The sequence below is a fragment of the Psammomys obesus genome, unplaced genomic scaffold (genome assembly GCF_907164565.1).
Source record: "Psammomys obesus unplaced genomic scaffold, mPsaObe1.curated_primary_1811, whole genome shotgun sequence".
Taxonomy (NCBI): domain Eukaryota; kingdom Metazoa; phylum Chordata; class Mammalia; order Rodentia; family Muridae; genus Psammomys; species Psammomys obesus.
The window spans coordinates 43,654,600-43,676,306 of record NW_026585644.1 but is presented as its reverse complement, the minus strand read 5'-3'; the positions used below and the strand labels follow the sequence as shown (position 1 = coordinate 43,676,306).

The window sequence follows — 21,707 nt, the reverse complement described above, 5'->3', positions numbered from 1 at the left end:
ACCAGATCTTACTATAGATGGTTATGAGCTACCATGTGGTTGCTGGAAATTGAACTCAGGACCTTTGGAATAACAGTGAGTGTTCTTAACTTCTGAGCCATCTCTCCAGCCCAGGAACCTAATCTTAAAAGATGAGTCATGATTGGCTAATGAGACGAGGGAAGAGAGATGACAGCACAGGAACAGACTTCTGCTGCCTATGAACTTATGCTTGGGACACAAGCTAAATACATTTATATAATGTTACATGTCCTAGACACATTTATATGGCATTACATGGATCCAAATGCTTGGAGATGTACTGGAATGAAAGGGTACTTTCCTAGCCTATGCAAAGCCCTAGGTTCAATCCCCAGTACATGCTCATACACAGAACATTTAAAACCTGGTGTCATCTGAAAAGGTTTTGGGTTGGGATGCAGTTGAGTTGGTAGACTGCTGGCCCCGGATACAGAAAACCCTGGGTTTTACAACCAGCACTGTATAAACTGGATGCTGCCTGCTCGTAATCCCAGCACTCAGGTGACTGGAAGGAGATCCAGAAATTCAAGGTTATTCTTTGACTACAGAGTTTCAGGCCAGTGTGGAAGACATGATCCTGTCTCAGATTGTGTGTTTTCTCTGTGTGTGTGTGTGTGTGTGTGTGTGTGTGTTGCTAGGGATTAAACCTGGGGCCTTAGGCAAACACTCTACCACACAGCCACATACCAAGCTTTCCTTTTGCTTTCTTTTTCAAGGTGGGGTTTCGAGACTTTGCCGGAGCAGACCTTGAATTTGTAGCCCTCCTTCCCCAGCCTCTCAAACAGCTGGGATTATAGGTTTCTGCCATCAGCTCCAAGTTAAAAACAACTGCTCTGTGTGGTTTCCGTTGTATTTTGCTTTGCAAAACTGTGTAAGCTATCTTAGGATTCAGATGGACTTACTATCTGACCTTGGATAAGTTCTGTGTCTTTGTCATTTATAAGATGGAGCTAATACTAGCATCTACTTGGCACACAGTTAGCTTGTTTTGATTGTTACATACATGAATGCACACGCATATGCAGTGAAAGGGAAGTGTTGGGGCATGGCCAGTTTCATTTACGAACAGGGTATTTCCACTCCGTTTTTCAGTTTCCACTGTTAATTATTTAAGGATTTAGAACAATGGGTTTTAAACTGTGAGTCATGAATCCTTAAGAATACTGGAAGAGCTATAGTCTCTCTCTCTCTCTCTCTCTCTCTCTCTCTCTCTCTGGCACTTACAGAAGGTCCTTAGCACTTCCTAAGGGCAGCCATACCCCCTGGTAAGGACCCCTGGCCTTCGTGCTGCAGAAGACAGGCTTCCTGTGCTGTGTATCACACAGCACGCTGCCCTCCCAGGACCAGATGCCAAAATTCACAGGCAGAATGCTGCAGTTACGTCACCGGGCATTTGCTCCGGGAGCTGGTCAGGAGCATACTGGCTCGTTTCTACTTACAGTCATGCAGCAAGGGCTCCAGATATCACACCAGGGTTGCCTTCTGTAACGTTCACAACCTTCCACTTTCTATCGGCACATACAACAAACACAAGGGCAGAGATGCTTAACTCAGTGTGAGCAAATCAACAGCTTTCAAAATAGCAGGGGAATGAAGCTCTGGGGAGAGCAGGACGCATTCCTAATGACATTTTTCTTTTTAAATTAAATTTTATTTTTATGTGGACAAGCATTTTTTTCTGTGTGTGTGTATGTCTCTGTACCACATATCTGCCTCTCCAGTTCTCAGCTCCCTCAGCTGAAGCACTGGGTGATACTTATTTCAAAGGGTTGTTCAGGGGATGAGAGGCATCTCATTTGGTAGCCTATTCATCTAGCCTGGACATAGAGACTGCTTCAAAACAAGTAAGCAAACCTAAGAACAGTCAACAGGATATGGTGCCAGCACTGGAGGGAGGAGGATTAGAAGTTCAAGGTTATCCTTTGCTATGTAGTGAGTTTGAGGACAGGCTAGGCTAGAGATTCTGTCTCAAAACACAGACAGAGAAAGCCAGGCACAGTGGCTTTGGTGCCAGCCATACACACCTTTAATCCCAGCCTGTTTTTGTTTTTTGTTTGTTTTGTTTAAAAGATAGGGTTTGGGGGACTGGAGAGATGGCTCGGCGATTAAGAGCACTGTCTGCTCTTCCAGATGTCCTGATGACTCCTTCTTCCAGTCATCTGGAAGAAGGAGATCCAGAAATTCAACGTTATTCTTTGACTACTACAGAGTTTCAGGCCAGTTCAATTCCTGGCAACCACATGATAGCTCATAACCATCTATACTGGGATCTAATGCCCTCTTCTGTCATGCAGGTGTACAGATACATATACATACATATATATATATGTATATATATATGTATATATATATATATATATATATATTAAATATGGCTTCACTATGTGGTTTTCACTGTCCTAGAACTTGCTCTGTAGACTAGGCTGGCCTCAAACTCAGAGATCCGCCTGCCTCTGCTTCCTGAGTACTGGGATTAAAGTTTGGCTCACCCAGCAGAGGCCAGCCTGATTTAAGTAGCAGGTTCAAGGCAAGCTGAGACTCTCTCAAAACAACAAATATAAATAAATATTTTTTAAAAATCCAGGCGGTGGTGGCATACACATTTAGATGGAAGCAGTGACACTGGTTGTTCATTTGGGGACTAATCTGATATTTGGTTACTTTTTCTTCTGTCTTTTAAAACTTTCAATTTTGAGACAGTCTCATCTAGGCCAGGCTGGCCTTAAATGTGTCACATAGCTGAGATGAGCTCTGGCTGAATGCATCTGCTGAAGAGTAACCTGAAGAACACAAGCCTGATGACAGAGCCCAGGAACAGAGTGCTGGAGGGAGGCGGGGGTACAGGGAAGTAAGGGCCTTCAGAGACCATAGAGGAGATGGGGAGGGCAACAAAAGGGAAGACATGGGGCCAGCATGAGAAAGTGACACAGGTTCCTAAAGGCTGGCTGGAGCTTCGTTGAGGCCCTGGGAGAGAGCTGCTTGGAGAAAAACCCAAGGACCAGCAACAAATGTACATGCCTCACCTAAGGGCTTGTGAGAAACCTGGACCCAGGTCTCAACTGGAGGACAATCTGTATTTTAATAAGCTCCCCAGTGACTGTGTGCACAGGCCTGAGCTCAAATGGGCTGCTGCACAGTCTCTGAAAAAAAGAGGGAGCAAGAAGGCTGGAGCAACAGGAAGGACTCAGTGCTGGAGTCTGGTCTCCATGGGGATGGCCCAGCTGTGCTTGCAGCCCAGCTGCTCCAATTATGTCTGTCTCTTCAGCTAGTCAGGTTGGGAACAGTCAGAGATTTGCATAAGAGGCCCGCAGTAATGGCGCTCGTGGGCACAGGTATTCGTCTGACACCTAATTAAGCCGTCTTGGTAAATCGTCTCCAGAATGGCAGTTATTATTTTAGGAAACAATATAAAGAGAATGATAATGAAAAATAACACCCTGGGTGGGAATTTTTACTTCATTCCAGCAGCTGGCAAATAAAGCGCCTTGGGATTTTTCTGTAAAGGCAGCGTTTTAATAAAAATTCACAGATCACGCAATGTCAAAGCTCTTCTGCCCTTTCCTCTGCTGTCTAGCTGGGTTTGTGGCGTCATTCAACTACTGCGTGGGTGGGTTCCGCCCCCAAGCCTTTTCCATTCCACCGAGCGCTTTCTGGTTTTTGGCTCTGACTTGCAGTGGAGGAGGGTGAGGGTTCCAGAGACGACCTAACAGCCACAGCAGGAAAAGCTAAGCTGAGTTCCAGGTCAGTTTCAGGTGAGAAGGCAATGTTTCATGGTTAACCCCACATCAGGCATTTTCATGACAGTGTTTTTCCATCTTAGATTCTCATCCGCACCGAATATGGGGATTTGCCATTAAGTAAAATTCACCCTGAGTTGCTCTCTGCTCAGCTGTGGCCTCCAGGCCTTCTGGCTCTGCCACAGGCCAGAGATTCCTGATAGGTCTGATCGTCTCAGAGATTGCTAGAGATGTCACCATATTTTCTCTTTCCATTCTTCTCAGTCTTTGATACTTATGAAAGACCCTTTGTCTATGGCCTGAGCTAACTACCAATTTAGTGATGTTCATTGGCCTGTCTTGCATTCTGACATCCTGCCCTTTCATCCGACAAAACTCTAAGTCTGAAATCACCTTCCTCGTCTTCACTTCTGATAGAACCAGATGAAAACGCAGAGAGGCCCTGACTGAGGCTATACAAATGTGGGGCCTCAGTCTTTATCAGTTGGATTCCCTGGTTCGTTCTCTCTCTTTTTTCTTATTTTTGGTTTTTCAAGCTAGGGTTTCTCTGTGTAGCCTTGGCTGTGCTGGACTCACTTTGTATACCAGGTTGGGCTCAAACTCAGAGATCCGTCTGCCTCTGCCTCCCCAGTGCTGCCACCACGGCCTGGCTCCCTGAGTTCTCTCATAACCATTTTAATTGTCTAAGTCAGTTTCTCTCTCCCTTAAAACCCCTCTAACTTGACTGGTACCCATGCCTCTTGGAGATGCCCTCTCTCCTCTTTCCTGCCTCTTCCATTTCTCACACAGGCTAGTGAGGCTAGACAGAGCCTTCCCCTCCCCACCCCGCCACCTCACCCCAGGCCTGTAGCAAAACACACAAACCAGAACAAACAAACCAGGATGAGGCCCCAGGAGTCTGCATTCAAGTTACCTTAGCTGAGAACCACTCATGGGCCCATACTCTCTGACTCTCTTCACTTTCTGTCATTCCTCCACATTCACAAACTGGCTTCTACCCTATCGTGCTGTTTAGTGGGATTAACAGTTATACTTTTGTCCCCGGCACCCTTTGCACGGGTCTTTCTCATACCTAAAATGTTAGGGGCACTTTCTGTGGGCTCCCTTGAGTTTGGTCTCACATTGCTGCTCTCACCTCAGCCTCTCTTTCCTTCTGGAAAGCCACAAGGTTTGCACGACAAAGTTCACATGCTGATCAGTATCTCTACCCTTCTCTTCTCTTTCCTAATACCACACCCACCTGCTTGTCACCTGCTCTACCCAGACACCCTATAGGCACATACTCCTCAGGCTAAACCATTGCTCTCTTAGCTCCTCTGAAAGCTTGTTTCCTGTACTTGTAACTCTCCTTTCCATCCCGCTTTTTGTTCCCCACTACCACTTAATCACTGTTTAATATCTTCGTTTCTATTGCTCAGGGGCCACTCTTTGAGACTGGGTCTCTCGATGGCCTGGAACTTGCTCTATAGACCAGGCTGGTTTCAAACTCACAGAGATCTGCCTGCCTGCCCCTGCCTCCCGAATGCTGGGATTAAAGGTGTGTGTCACCATTGCCTGGTTCACCTTATTTTTGAGACAGGGTCTCTCCCTGGCCTGAAACTTGCAGATTTGGCTCTGCTGGCTGGCCAGAGAGCTCCAGGGATCTCTGCTTAATCAGTGCTGGGATTACATCATGCTCTAAGCCTGGTTCTTTGTATATGGGTTCTGGGGATGGAACTCAAGTCTTCAAGTACTCAATTGAGCAATCTTCCCCAGCCACCTGATTTTACCTCCTAAACATTATACAGTTCCCTTTTTGCAGCTGGATCCCTATTTTGGATATTAAGTAGTTTATCAACTGGTCCCTGTCTCCAGTGAAGCCCTACCCCTGTGCTTGGTGCAGTGGTGTTTCTAAACTGACAACAGTGCAAGGTCAGTCTCCTGGATTAAAATACTCCAAAGACCTCCATGATTTAAAGATAAAGCCTCAGACTCAAGGCATGATTCAGAAGGCTAGTCTTGATGCTTCAGCTGCAGGGTTGGGCAAGCAAGAAGCCTAACATGCAAATCTTGGAGACATGCTCTCAGATGCTGACCCAGTGGGAGCATGAGGCAGCAAGTGAATACCTTAAAATTTCCACTTCGTGAGGCTGGAGAGATGGTTCAGGAGTTAAAAGCACTGACTGTTCTTTCAGAGGTCCCGGGTTCAATCCCACCCACAAGGCAGCTCACATGTGTCAGTAACTCCAGTTCCAGGGGGTCTGACACCCTCAACATGGGCATACATATAGGCAGAACACTAGTGCATATAAAATAAAAACAGACTGCTGTGGGAACTAGCTCAGCTTCTGATGCAGCTTTCAAAGCCCTGTTACCTTTCAGCCTCTGTGGAACAGAATGACCCTGAGAAGCCCTAGGTAGCCTTGTTGGGTGTGGGGGAGGTCAAGGCGTGAGTGTAGAATCAGTTCTCTAAGGGTACTGATCAAGCCTAGCAAATAACTTCCATCACGACGAATTCACTTGATGTTACCCTGTAGTTTTCACAGGAAGAATATGGAGCTCGGCTGCTGCTCACTTCTGAGCTATCTTCCTGCCAAATTTCCAGCGGGCTGGCTCATGTCTGCCAATCCTGTAGCAGCGGGCGACATGTTTTACACAGGTAGCTCAGGGAGTTAGTCTGGAGGCTCACAGAGCTGTTCTTAGATGGTTTTACGGGGAGGTCCTCAGAAATGTATCCCTCTGGGAAGCGTCACTGCCACTGGGAGAGGTCCCTGGGTCCTCAGTAACCTCCTTGCATGCTGTTCAGGCAGGACCTGTCCTAGCACAAGCAGCTCTAATGCCATGGGCCCAATTTTTTATAGCATCACCCCCTTCATTTATTTATTTATTTATTTATTTATTTATTTATTTATTTATTTATTTATTTACTTACTTACTTACTTCTCTATTTCGTGTGTGTGCGCCTTCATCCATCTTGCTAGCCTTTTATCTATGTATCTATCATCTATCTATGTATCTATTTATCTGTCTATCAATCTATCATCTATCTATATACACAGGCTTTTGCTATGCATCTGGAGCTTCCCTTGAATTTACAATGCATCAAACTTGCAGCAATCCTCCTGCCTCAGCTTCCAGAGTGCTGGGGCTACAGCTGTGTCCAGCCAAGCCTGGCTTTAGTGCCAGTCATACATGTACTTCTTTATTTTTATGTGTATGTGGGTTTTTTTTCCTACATGTATGTCTGTGCATCCTACTCATACAGTGCCTGCAGAAGCCAGAAAGGAGAAACAGACAGGTCCCCTGGAACTAGAGTTAACGGTGGTTGTTAGCTACCACTTGGGTGCTGGGAATCGAACCTGGGTCCTCTGGAAGAGCAGCCAGTGCTCTTAACCCACTGAGCCATCTCCCCAGCCTCACCAGTCCTTCTTTGACCGTAGCCTTCCTTCACCGAGGACAGAGCCTGTGCTGTGGACACTGCTGTATATTCCCAATGTCCGCAGAACTTACCCAGTTTGTTTAGTATTACTCCCCTAGCTCTGCCAGTACCTGGCACCCAGTAGGTACTTGTTACCACCTGGAGATGGAAACTGGGAGAGAAGTAGTGGGAGCTGGAGGGGCTTGTCTCCAGAGCTGCAGGGCTGTAGGTAAAGTCTGCTTACAGAGGGGACCAGTGTGCTTGCCAGCTCTGTCCTCTGCGTCTGAGTGCCCAGGCTTGAATCCTGACAGGAGGTGATAGACCAGTGAAGGCCACTGCATGCATCAGATCAAGCAGAAACGGTAGCTGCTCTTTGAGCCCTTCATGGCTACCGTTTCTCTGGTGGAACTTGGGGAACATTGATTTCTTAGTGCGCCGCCTCTCTCCTTTAGCTTCCCTTCAGGAAGTGCAACCGTGATGAACTCGTGACAAAATGAACCGCCCAACCCAGCCTGACTCATCAGGAAAACTCTACTGCTCTTCTCAGAAGCGATGGCCAACATTATGTGTACAATTACCCAGTAAGGCAGCTGTAGACTGCCATTACTGTGAGCGAGGGGGAAAGACAAAACCCCTGTGCAGACCCAGATGGTTTGGCCAGCTCACACAGGATCTGCCATAGGCTCTCAGGAGCTCCTGGAGCCCTGAAGTTCTTCCATCAGATTTCCAGACACACCAGTCAAGAAGATTTGACTAACATGCCATGTGGTTTGGGGGGAGGGGGAGTTTTAGAACTGGGACAGGATGTGAGAGTTCAGCTCTTCAGATTTCCCATATTCGATGTACAAGGACCAGAGTTCTCTTGGCTGACTCGAGGAGGTCATGGCTGGTGGGGAGCAGAACTGAGTTCCAGTTTTCACACGACACTGCATTAACATACCATTTAAAACAGCTGCAAGGAGCCAGCCACAGCAGCACACGCCTTTAATCCCAGAACTCAAGAGGCAGAAGCAAGAGGAACTCTGTGAGTTAGAGGCCAGCCTGGTCTACATAGTGAGTTCTAGGACAAAAGCCGGAGCTACAGAGTGAGACCCTGTCTAAAAACAAAAGAGGTTAGAGGGGAAAGGCTTGGGGAAAAAGTAGCTGTTCCTAACACATACAGGTTAGTTCTTAGTTGGTTTTATTTTTGTATTTGGCATAGATTAGTCTTTTTTAAAAAAAAACAAAACAAAACAATTTTTATGCTGGGATGTAGAGGCACACAGCTTTGATCCCAACCTTTGGGAGGCAGAAGCAAGAAGAGCTCTGTAAGTTGAAGCCAGCTGGATCTCTATAGTCAGGCTCCACAGTGAGCCCCTGTTTTAAGTGTATATGTTAATTGTATGATATTTCTTTAACATTTTATGTTGTGTGTGCCTTTGTGTGTATAGGAGCGTATGCACATGCACACATGTGTCACTGTGTGTGTGTGGAGCCTGCCTGCGGAGATCAGAGGACAGCTGGGGGGCTGATCTTCTTTCGCCATGTGGAATCCAGGTACCGACCTCAGGTTGCTGGGCTTGGTGGCAGGCGTCCTTTGCCTATGGAGCCGTTTCACCAGCCTTAGTTTTGTTTCTCTAGTTTTAAACCAAAGACATCAACTCTCCTGATAGATCTCTGAGGAACATCTCACCAGTGGAGGAACAGAGAGACGGGGCTGAACTAGGAAGAAACTCTTCACAGTGCCAGATCTCACCAAAACCATGCCGAGGGCACAAAACTATGTCAGAAAAGCCTGGGAAGGATGGCCAAGAAGAAAGAACAACCCTTGAAGGCTGAGTGGGGGTTTATGAGGCAAAGTGGACATTTACAGCCCCCACAGGACAGGGGTGGGGGCTGATCAGAGACCGGTATGGCAAGAGCAGCCTGGGGAAACAGCTTGTGTCTGGCTGGGTAGCAATGTGGAAAAGGTATGTGTGTGTCGTTTGTTTTGAGATGAAGTCTCATGTAGCCCAGGCTAACCTCAAACTTCCTATGTAGCCAAGGGTGACCCAGAATTTATGATTACCCTGCCTGCATCTCCTGAGGGTAGGATTAGAGGTGTGCACCAGTACAGCAGCAGCAGAGCTGGGGAAGAACTCAGAGCTTTCACACACGCTAGGCAAGTAATCCACCAACTGAGCCACATCCCAGACCCTACAAAGATATTTTCAAGGAGTAATTACCAAAGTAAGATTTGCACTTTAGATGCCTTTAGGAACCAGATGGAGAATAAATCTTTACGGTTTTATTTTTAGTTAGAGAGTAAGCATCATTTGTCTATTCATTTATTGATCAAAATTTATGTCCCCATAATATATGTTAGGAACTGATCAGACAAAAAAGAAAAAAAAAGTCGCCTACACCAGGAGAGTACCGACAGAGTGCTCAATGTGGCCAATGTGAAAGGCTGAATATTCAGGCTGGAGGACTATCAGATCAGGAGCTAAAAATCAGCAGGGCCAAGGATACGGGAGGCAAGAAGGAAAAAGAAAGAAGTCTGTGGATGGTTGAATAAACACTGGGCGCTCTCTCAGGATTGGAGGAAGTCTTGAATTTTCTGTGAGGGGTTCCAGAAAGACTAAACCCCAAGCGCCAGCACACGAATTTCAGCCTCAGAACTGGCAGCATCTTGGAAACAAGAGGCGACCTTGGAATCTGTTATTTCTTGGGGGGAAAGACAGACCCACCCCAGAGAAGTAATTAAGCCATTGACGGGATTGTGGGCTGAACAGAGTGAGGTTAAGTTAAAATACAAGCGTCTAGCTGGGCCCCCTGCACAGCCTTGTGGTAAGCCCTTCCTACCAGAACTCTAATTTGGGTAAACTGGGGCTGCTTTCATGTAATTTTAGAATGAGCTTTTCAAAGCTCATTGCAGCAAGAACAGCAGGTGAGCATGGGTTGGACACTGAGCAGACTGGGTAAAATTGTTTTAAAATAAGAGGTATATTTTCTCAAGGAAAGGAAATTTAAATTCAAACAACAGCAACAACAACAAAAACCCTAATATTACTGTAAGAAGAAGATGAGCTGGCCAAAGCATTCATTTCTGCTTTTATTATTTTGATTTTTCGAGACATGGTTTCACTATGTCATCTTAGCTGGAACTTGCTCTGTAGACCAGGCTGGCCCTGAACTCCAGAGCTCCCCACGCCTTTGCCCCCTGAGCACTGGGATTAAAGGCATGCGTCACCACCACCACCACTGGGCTGTTTCTATTTTCTTAATTCCTTGTATACTACTATAGATACAACACAGCAAAAATATAAACACAGTTGTCCGCAGCCATGTTGCCAAAGGCGGATGAGTTACCCACCTCTGGGAGCTAATCCATCTCTGGGTTGGGCTCTCATGGGCTCACAGTTAGCTGGCTTGCTACCTGCTAGGGTACCAGTTTTCTCTTGTTGCTGGTGAGCAGGGCAGATTCAGACACTGGAGTCAGGGAGATGGCTCAGTGGTTAAAGACCTCACTATACAAGTGTGAGGACCCACATTTACGCCCTCAGTCCTGTATAAATGCCAGGGAGCGGAGGTGGCTTCCTGGTAATTCCAGCCTTGGAAAGAAATGACACAAGCTACAAGATCCTCCGAGACCAACCTAATCTCTGAGGTCTAGGTTTGATTGAGAGGCCTTAAGGAATAAGGTAAAAGAGAGACTGAAGAAGATTCCAGGCACCAGTTTTAAGGCTTCCTCGTGCACATGTGTCAGCACGCTTACACACACACACACACACAAACATGAGAAAAGAAAAATGTCTGATATGGCAGCTTTCTCTATTCTGGACATTGGTTTGTTTGTTTGTTTTTTCAAGACAAGGGTTTCTTTATGTAGCCCTGGCCGTCCTAGAATTTACTCTGTAGACCAGGCTGGCCTCTGCCTCCCGGGTGCCAGGATTAAAGGCTTGTGCCACCATTGTTGGATTCTGGACACTGTTGATATTACCTGTCCTTTCTTGTAAATGGCCTCTAGGAGTTTCATTTCGGAGCTAGATCTGACTCTAACACACAAAGCAAACACACTCAAGAGGACCCAAGATGCCCTGATGAAAGCAGGCTCTTAAGGTCCCACCAAAGGGTAAATGTTTCATGAGCAGCAAGGGTTTGGGGCTTGTTTGTTTTAAGTGGCTGAAAACAACTGCTCTGGGGAAACAGCCGACCGCCAACACGCAGTCGACTGCAGCCTGAGCTGTGGGTTGAAATGAGCTCTCAGCCCTACAGATGCTTTCCTCAGGGCAGCCTGCTAAGGTGCAAGAAAGGGGTGGCAGCGACCAACTCAGAAGGACCAAAAATGTCATCCTGACTAGTTTTGGCAGCTAGGCAACGGATTTTGTTTGCTTTTCCAGACAGGGTTTCTCTGTGTAGCCTGGGCTATCCTGGACTCACTTTGTTAGAACAGGCTGGCCTTGATCTCACAGAGATCTGCCTGCTTCTGCCTCCTCAAGTACTGGGAGTATAGGCATGCACCACCATGCCAGGCCTAGGCAATGGATTTTATTCAGAATATTTGTCTTATTTAATGTATGTTCTTTTCCTTTTTTTTTTTTTTTCTTATTTTCTTTTGATCTGGGGGTCTATGTTACCTAGAATGATCTTGAACTCTTGGGTTCAGATGATCCTCCTGCCTCAGACCCCTAAATGCTGTGAGACTAAATGCTGTGAGACTACCACCCTGCTTGGTTTTGTTGTTGTTGGTGGTGTTTGTTTGTTTTGTTTTTCCAGTAGAAGAACAAAGATGCCAGAATCTTGTAGCTGAGTAATGAACACAGAAGGGATATTGCTGGTTTGTGCTATAAAACTCCAGGGCTGCTAAGAATCTCCTATGGAGAAAGCAAGAGTGCCTTTAAACCATTTTGTTGGGCCCAAGTAAGAGCTGTGCGTGTCCCTACTAATGCAGAGACTTGGGAGGGGACAGCCTCTTCATGTAGGAGACAGGACAAAGGAGAGAATGAGAAGCCCGGCACATAGACTGCTGTCTTCTATGCTCTACCAGCCAAAAAGAGCTGAAGAAATTTTTTATGTCCTCTACAATTGCCAAGGGTGCCTGGGGTAAAGATTTACATGGGAATTTGCGGTGTATCTGGGAGTCATTTCTTCCTGTCACACTTGTTTCGGTACCATGTATTATACCACAGTGTCCATTCTACACAACCAGTCAGTGAGCGAACAGGAAACCTGCCAACGGAGAACAGGACCCCCCCCCCTCCCCAGATACGCACAGGCAGAGAGAGCGGCCCAGCCTCAGTGTTCCTGCGACAGTGAAATAAAAAAGTGCTACCGTCTCACGATGTGAGCTCTCCAATCACCTGAAAAATTGCTTACTATGTCTAACCAGAGGGAAAAAAACACCCCGAAAGCTTAGATCTGCACCATCATCATCTGCCCGCAAGACAGCATAGATTACAGGCCAGAGATAAGGAGTAAAAAACAGAAATCTAAGTCTGAAGTCCTAGCCACAAAAGGGAAGGACTGTGGTGGGAACTGTCTCCGAAACGCTGCACATTAGAGAGGACCCGGGCGGAGCAACGGAAAGCTGGACCTCTAATTAGAGGCTGCAGTGACGGCTCCGAGGTTAGCAGCACTTGCTGCCCTTCCAGAGGACCCATGGTCGGTTCCCAGCTCCAACACCAGGCAGCTCACAACCATCTGTGACTCTGAGAGCACATACACATGTCACACACACACACACACACACACACACACACACACACACATTCTGGATGGTGGAATGATGCGTGTACCCTCTGGGCGGGTTTTAGAATTTAAGTCACCTGTAGAAGGAATCTCTTGTGTCTGTATGCACAATAAAAACCTAATGGCCTATTAGCTGAGACAGGAAATGAGGAGGTGGGAGTTCCGGCAGAGAGAGAGGGGAGCTCTGGGATGGAGAGAGGTGAAGGAGTCACCCTGGGACTCTGAGGAAGACAGAGGTGTGAAACTGAGGAGAGGTAACCAGCTACTTGGCACACACAGTGCAGAGTCAACAGGTACTGTAAGTTAGAAGTTAGTCAGGGAGGGAGCCAAAGCTTATGGCCTCAGCATGTATTTATTCATAAAGTCTCAGGGTTATTTTGGGAAGACCACAGGAAGTTACGTCAGCTGCTGTGGAGCTTTGGCTAATGTCATGGAGGGCAGAGAGATGGCTGGGTGGCTAAGAACAGGTACTCCTCCTCCAGAGGACCCAGGTTCAGCTCCCAGCATCCGCATGGTGGCTCACAATCCAATGCCCTCTCCTGACTTCTCAGCCACCAGGCATACCTATGTTATGCACGCACAGACACAGGCAAACTCTGGTACACACGAAATCGACAAATCCATAAAAGTCAGAGGAAGTCTTAGGCTCCTACAACCTTGTTCTTTGCAGAACCTGGGCCAGGCCTACAGATTCTTCCAGCACAGAGATACAAAGCAAGAGTAGTTGGTACCCACTTTTGGAGAGGCTTCCAAAAGGACCACACAGCTGTGTCTGAGTGTTGTGCAGGCAGTGGTAACCTGGACTGATGAACAGATGGGTATGTGGGAACCAGGACTCTGTCATGAGCTCGACTGGGGGTCCCAGTGGATTTGGAGAGTAATGGACCAGTGGCTGAATGCCTGTATCATCACAGAGCCTCAGAAAGGAAGGGCTGCGCGTGGCCTTCCGGAACAACTCTCACGTCCTGTTATGAGCTGACACTAACTGCCTCACTGGTACACAGAAATCCGACCTGCCCTGCGATGATCTGCTATCATAATTCTTCTAAAAATGGGCTAGCCAGTTAGCTCATCAGTAAAAACACTTCCTGCCAAGAGTGACAACCCAAGTCCAATCCCCAGGGCTGATACGGAGGAAAGACATGACCTGAAGTTATCCCGTGGCCTCCACACTTCTACCTTGGCACCCACTGCCATGAACACCCACATATACACACGGAATAAATAAATGAGACAATAGAAAAGTTTAAAGCTAAATGTTCTCTGTTTTGAAATTAAAGATTTCTTACTTCTGTGGTATTAATATTTTTCCCCCTTGGGGATGTAGCACAGCAGGATGCATGCACCACACAGGTACACACAGACAGACAGACACACACACATAAAGACATACACCTACACTCATGCATACACACAGACACACACACATACACACAGACATAGACACACACATATATGCACACAGACACAGACACACACATATATACACACAGACACAGACATACAAAGACATACACAATCTTTCTTATGTGAAAGGATGGCAATTATAAATAATAGCTAGATATTTTCTAGGTTTTGAAAATGGAGTGTATTTACCTCTGTTCATTATTATTCAGATTTGGTTTTCAAAGAAAGTTTTCACAATGATACAGTTGGTACTTACAACTATAAATACCAGAATTGGTATTTGTGGATTCAATCCCATGAAAAGCTAAACTGTTTAGGAAAAAAAAAATTAGATCTGTACTGGACATGTATAGATTTCTTTTTTTAGTTATTCCTAAACAGCACAGTGCCACAGCTATTCATACAGCTGCAACATGCTAGGTACATGCTATGTGATCTAGAGAAGATGTAAACAAGTGGAAAGGGAGGCCGAGCATGGACGCCAAGCATGGTGGTACACACCTGTGGTCCCAGCACCCAGGAAGCTGATGCAGGAGGATTGTGAATTTTGAGGCCACTGTGGGCTACACAGTAAGTTCCAGCCTAGCCTGGATGACATTGTGATGGTCTATCTCAAACCAAAAAGCAAACGATAACAAGATATAAGGGAGGATGTAGGTAGAGTATTTGCAAACTTGATACCATTTTATATAAGAGGCTTAGGCAGATGAGGATTTTGGCATCCACAGAGGGCCCTGGGATGGAGCCCCCTGGCAAGAACCACTGCCTAATACACACATTGCCAATTCGTTTTCTAAAAGAGATTTGTTCCCACCGTTCACTGTGAACTTGTGTGCTCACACAGGTGTTTGCATGCTTGCAAGGACCCGTAAGAAGACCAGAAGATGGAGTTAGATGCCCTGAGCTGTAGTTACAGGCAGCTGTGAGCTGTCTGTTGTGACAGTGGGAATCAGACCCAGACAAGAAGCCCGGTCTACACAGCAAGTTTCAGGACAGCTAGGGCTACACAGAAAAAAACCTGCCTTAAAAACTAAAAGACAAACAAAACAAAGCCAACCAAACCAACCAAACAAACCAAACAGAAAACAAAACAACAAAACTCAGACAAGATAGTGCACACTCTTGATTGCAAAACTGCTTTACAGGTCTTCTAACCTGAAAAAATAAAAAACTGAATACTTAACATAGGTGTTCTAATTTTCTAAAAAAAAAAAAAACAAAAAAAAACCCCAGTATTTTTCTAAATATATATATATATATACACACACACACACACACACACACACACACACACACATACACAGTTTTCTAAAAACAGTATTATTGTTAATTATGTGCATGTGTTGGGGATAAGTGCACATGAGTGTGGGTGCCAGTGGAGGCCAGAGGCCTTGATTCTCTGGAGCTGGTGCTTTAGCAGTTGTGAGCCGCCCAGTGTGGGTGCTGGGAACTGAACTCCAGTCCTCTGGAATAACAGCATGCACGTTTAACTGCTAAGCCATCTCTCCAGTCTCCCTCACTTTTTTTTAAATGACATTGTCCTGACATAGCCCAAGCTTAGCTTAAGGTGCCTACTTTCAGCCTATTTGCAAAAGAGGAACTAGGAATCTGTTCGGTTAAATGTTAAAGCATTACTCACACACAGGAGGCCCTTTGCCTGATGAAGAAGAAAGTCAGAGCTGGGCATGGTGGTGCACGCTTGAGATCCCTATTCCAGCACTCAGGAGGCCAAGGCAGCTTTCTACATAGTTGCAGGCCAGCCAAGGTTACATAAAGAAACAAACAGAACAGTCGAGACCAGAACAGGTCTCCCGATACCAGAGTCCGGAACTATCAGCTCCTACTCAACAGGTTTTCAGTATTAGTACAAGGTGCAGAATCTCACCATAGTGGCATTTGTGGTGCAGCACTGAGGCAAATGAGACTTTTCTGCATTCCATTACGCTCCAAGCTAGGCTCCACTGTGCTCTGCCCCTCACAATCATGACACATTTCAGCTGCCAGATGTGCCTTTTCGTGACCTTGTTAGATTAACACCCAGCAGAATGGCATAAGATGATTCATAAATGTGCACAGTTAAATACATCTATTTCATATGCAGCATTTATGAGCTACTGAGTTTACCTGCTCCCTTATCAGTCACAAACAGAAGCCGCTGCATAAACGCTACAATGCAATAATTCTGCATCTAGTACAATAATCCTGCCCATCTGTGAGTCACATGACTATCAGGGGACAACACGTTAGAGGGATAGACAGAAAAACCTTTAAATCCAGCTCAGCAACCAGGAAAATATTCAAAGCTGAGATGCCAAAACATTTTAGTCCATTTATTTCAATTTCTCATTATTATTCCATTTTTAATTTCATATTTATTTATTTTATATTGGTTTTGAGAGAGGGTTTCTCTGTGTAGCTTTGGATATCCTGGAAATGCTCTGTAGACCTGGCTGGCCTTAAACTCACAGAGGCCTCTGACTCAAAGGTGTGTAACCACCAGCCACCACTGCCCTGCTGGTTTTTGGGAAGGGGCCTGTTTTATTCAAGTTTGACAGAAAAACAGTAAGGCAGGCAAGCTGTAAATCTTGGCAGTTGCCAGGAAGAGTGGGATGAAGAGAATGACAGAAAGCTATGCCTTTCCCAAGACAGGTTTGCACAAAGCTGCATGGCAGAAGGAGTGTATGTGTGTGGGGAGGGGGGAGGACTCCAGGAAAAGAGTGAGTATTCACAGAGTGCCAGAGAAACCATGTATGTTTAGGCTTTGCCCAGTATCTAAAGACAGACAGACAGACAGACAGAGAGAAAGAGAAGGAGAGAGTGGTAGAAACATACACAGAGAAAGACAGAGACAGAGAGAAAAGAAAAATGAAAAGTTACATGTTTTCCAAGTTCAGGAACTAAACTGGATAGAATCCACAAGGCTACACTGTGGGAGTTCTACAAGCATCTTTCTCCAGTTGGGTTTTGGGTTTGTTTGTTTGTTAGTTTGTTGAGTGAGAAAGGGCGCTCTGGCTGGCCCGTGACACAGAGTTCTACCCGCCTCTACCTTCTGAGGGCTGAGAACAAATGTGTGTGCCCACATACAGTGACTCTTACAGCCACTATATTTATGAAAGTTTCTAATTCCCGCTGTTAATGCGGGAATTAACAGTATGGAGGCCCATATACTTACCTTCTTTCCTTGTAAAAATTTTAACTTTATTACTGTTTAGGTCTGAAGGTGTAGGCATACAAATGAACATGTACTATGGCCTGTGCTCAAAGGTCAGAGGACAACTTTGTGGAATTGGAGCTCTCCTTCTGTTTATGTGGGTTCCAGAGACCAAACCCAGGTCTAGCTTGCACAGCAGGCACCTTTCCCCACTGAGCCATCTCACTGGACTCTCCCCTCCCAACATTGGTTAGAAGGAGAATGGCCCCAGAGGCTCATTCTTTGAAGGCTCAGTCCCCAGCCAGTGGAACTGTTTGGGAAGGATTAGGGGATGTGGTCTTGTTGGAGAAGGTGTGTCACTGGGGGTGGGTTTTGAGGTCCCAAAAGCCTACACCAGGCCCAGTCAGTTGGTCTCTTTCTCTCTCTGCTTCAGGTGAATCAGATGTAAACTCCCAGCCCCATGCCTGCCTGCTGCCACACCCTCCATCATGATGGTCATAGATTAACCCTCTTAAGCTGTTAAGCAAACCCCCCAATTAAATGCTTTTCTTTTCTAAGTTGCCTTGGTCATGGTGTTTCCTCACAGCAAGAGAACAGTAACTAAGACAGCCCTCATGGCCAGTACCCTTGTAAGAAACTTGTTACATGTTATACTTTTCATCAACTCATCTTACTGTTAACATCTTGCATAAGCATGATACAAATATCAAAACTGAAAAGATTGACATTAGTATGCTTGTTAACTAAACCACCATTTTTACTAGGACTTCCCCCTAGTAATGGTTTACATAGTAACAACCTTTCTCAGGCTAGGGGTCACGGTTCTACATAACATAATAGTTTAAATTCACTGACCTGTAGGAATCAGAGTTTCATCCACAGGCAAATATGCCTCTGCTGCAATGGTGACTTCATGGTCATATATATTTGGGGAGCCCTGGGAAGGAAAAGAGAAAAAGAAGATGTACCGCTTGGGTCTTTTTTGGGGGGTTGGAGGCTGAGACAGGGTTTCTCTATGTAGAACTGGTGTCTTGGAACTTACTATGTAGACCAGGCTGGCCTCAAACTCACAGAGATCTGCCTGGCTCTGCCTTCTGAGGCTGGGGTCAAAGGGTGCGCCACCACACCTGGCTACTGGGTGTTATTTTACATTTTGCTTTCTTATCTTCTGCAAAAATGTCTTCAAACATTGACCGCTGACTGATAGCTGTGATTAATAAGATCACTTAAGGGTAGGTAGATAGAACCTCCATAGAGCCAGCAAGTTTGGAAGAAACTGTCAAATGTAATTGTAGGGTGGGCAAGATGGCTCAGCGGGCAAAGGCACGTGGTGCCAAGCCTGTCCCCAGGACCCAAGGGGTAGAAGGAGAGAATCAACTCCCATAAGTTGTCCTCAGGTCTCCATACATGGTTTATGGTAAGCATGTGTGCAAATATATATAAAAAAAATTCAACAACAAAAAATGGCCTTAGCATGCAACTGTCTCACATACAAGATAAAGAGAAGTGGGGGTGGGGACACGAGTCTTGCAGAGCCAGGGACTACTTCCAGGTTTGTTGGAGAAGGCCATCTGCCACTCTTCTCTGGCTTAGCTCCTACCCACAGGACACATTCCCTGTCACACAACAGGGGCCAGACTCGCAGTCCCTGCTCCTGAGAGCTTGTTCTTTGGGGCAGAACCAGCTGGTCTAGGAAGCCCAGGTTAGAGATCAGAAGGCTCAGGGTTGACCCAGTTCCACCTTTCACTGGGTGTCCCCAGGGAATTTTAAATACAAAGTCTCTTGGAACCGTACTTGTTTTGGTAGAAAACTAGGAGACACCCCCACTTTTCCCAGGGTCCTTCTGAGGTACAGTTTAGTTAAGGAGATAGGTGTTTGTAAATTGGAAAATCCTTTTATAATATGAAACCTTGTAAGCATTTATTTTTTTATTTTCAGTATCTCAACGCCACACAATGGAAAATGAGAAAGAGGAGTCAAATGTGAGCTTTCACTTTTATGGTCACTCAAAAAATCAGCTAAACCAAGGTTTCTCAGCCGGGATGGTTCTGCCGTGCAGAGGGACATCTGCAATATCGTGAAACGTGGGACTGATGCGTCCTGAGCTGGAAAAGGCCAAGGCGGCTGCCAAACACCCTACCTGCACCGAAGTCCCCGTGAGCCCCTGCCACCACCAAGAATCACCCCACCCAAAATTTCAGTGCCAATTTTGAGAAACCCTGAGCATAGCTCAGCAGAAGCTCTGCCAGGCTCCAGAGAAGCAAGAGGGGGCTAGGTGGACATCAATCTTCATAGTCAGAAAGACTCAGAGGGGCCGAAGTTCAGGGACTGTCTGTCCAAACACAGTGGAGATGGGTTTCATTAGACTGTGCTGGAGGCCCTGCCGATGAGTTAGCACGGAAGGCTGCGTATGACATCTCAGCTGCACTAAATCAGGAGCAGAAGAGTCAAACACAAGAGCCAGCCTCCCTACCTCCTCCACCACCCTCTGCACACACAACCCTGCTAACATCGGCGAGGGAAGCCTGGTGGAGACAGTCACTTTCTAGACTACTGGCCCAGCCTATGTCCAGCTCTTCACTCTCCTAGGAACATGCCTCTTTGCTGCCATTCTTTCACAGATAAATACGTACTTATAGCTGGAATACTGTTTTGGTATCTATGGCTCTAGACTGATCTCTTCTGTTCTGGAACCTCACACCATCCCACAGAGGACATCTTCAGGGCCTCCATCCACTTCACAACACGACGCTCATGATCGTGTCTAAGTCACTAGATCGGCGATTTGGTCCTTTCTATTGTAGGGTATAGAACTGTTTGACTTCACACAACTCTCCTGTAGAGAAACACCTAGCTTGTTTCCATTGCTTTCCCAATAGTAGCAAAGCTGCTGAGGAACTTCCTTGACTGTTTTTCTTTCTTTTGTTCTTTTAAAAACATTTTTTAAAGCACTAAGGCAGGAAGAAAATCAACCAACATGAAAACCACACACCAAACAGATGGATGCGTTGGAGACATTAGGAAGAGGAGAGGCAATGTGTACTGGAAGCCCATTCTCTGAACAGCCCAGACATTTCTTCACTGAAAGAAACAAACATATTTTCTGTGTCTTTTGGTCTGGAAAATACAGTGTTCTACATTGGTGGAAGATTACTGTCAGATTCACTTCCTTTCCAGGCTGTTGAAAACTTGGCACGAAACACTGGTTCCCAGACAGACCTTGAGACAGGTCTCTGAATTCAGTGGGTTTTTTGTTTTGTTTTGTTTTTGTTTGTTTGTCCTGGTAGTTTCCTTTGACTGTTGCTTGTTGTTAACTGTTTACTCGCAGAGTCCGTCATGATTGGCATGGGCTTTAAAGACCTTTTTGTGCATCGCCATGACTACTGCCCAATTCGGCTCCTAATGACTCTGGCAGGGTTAGAGGTAAAAGACAAGAGATTTCTACCCTAAAGTCACAGCGACTCTTCTCCATCAGCTCCTTTTCTCCTGGAGGAAATCAGACTTGGGGACTACCATTAACTAGATCATATATTCAGGTCATATATTCATATAGTCACCAGCCCCCAAAGGCAATCATTCTGTTTTCATCTCCTCGCCGGCAATTGGGTTAGGTAGAGCTAGGACATGGGTTACACTTTTGGCTGATGAAATGTGAAACAAAGCCTTTGGGGATGCTTCTAGACAATGTTTGTTTCTTAGAAAAGGAATAGTAGAGATATGAAAAGGAAGAAGTCAGACCAGGTGCAGTAGTGCAGGCCTGTAATCCCAGCACTCAGGGAGGCAGAGGCAAGCAGATCTCTGTGAGTCTGAGGCCAGCCTGGTCTACAAAGTAGAGAAACCCTGACTCAAAAACCCAAAATAAATACATAAGGACAGGAAAGGAATAAGTCCTGTTTTATTTGTGGAAATGAGTGTATCAGTGAGACTCCTGGAGCTGTTCTTTGACTATGAGGGAACAAATCTGAATGCCAAAAGCCCAAACGCGTAGGCAGGTGTTTAAATAAGAATGGCCTCCATAGACACATACATTTGAATGCTTGGTTCCAGGTTGGTGGAACTGTTTGGAAAGGACTGGGAAGTGTGGCTTTGTTGGAGGAGATGTGTTACTGGAGATAGGCTTTGAGGTTTCAAAAGCCACACCATTCCCAATAGTACTTTTTTTTTCTGCTTTCTACTTGTGGATTGGTACCATGCCTGCTTGTCTGCTGCCATGTCTGTCATGACGGTCATGGCCTCACCTTCTGAAGCTGTCCCCTCAACAAACTCTTTCTTCTATAAGTTGCCT

General features: G+C 45.9%; 1 protein-coding gene across 1 annotated transcript in view; it reads right to left on the bottom strand.

Annotated features, from left to right (window-relative positions):
• Galm (galactose mutarotase) overlaps positions 1-21,707 on the bottom strand; it is a 51,512-nt gene that overhangs the window by 11,149 nt on the left and 18,656 nt on the right. The window contains exon 4 of the mRNA XM_055618676.1: positions 18,278-18,359. Coding sequence (XP_055474651.1) covers positions 18,278-18,359 — 82 coding nt within the window. The remainder of the gene's footprint in view (positions 1-18,277; positions 18,360-21,707) is intronic.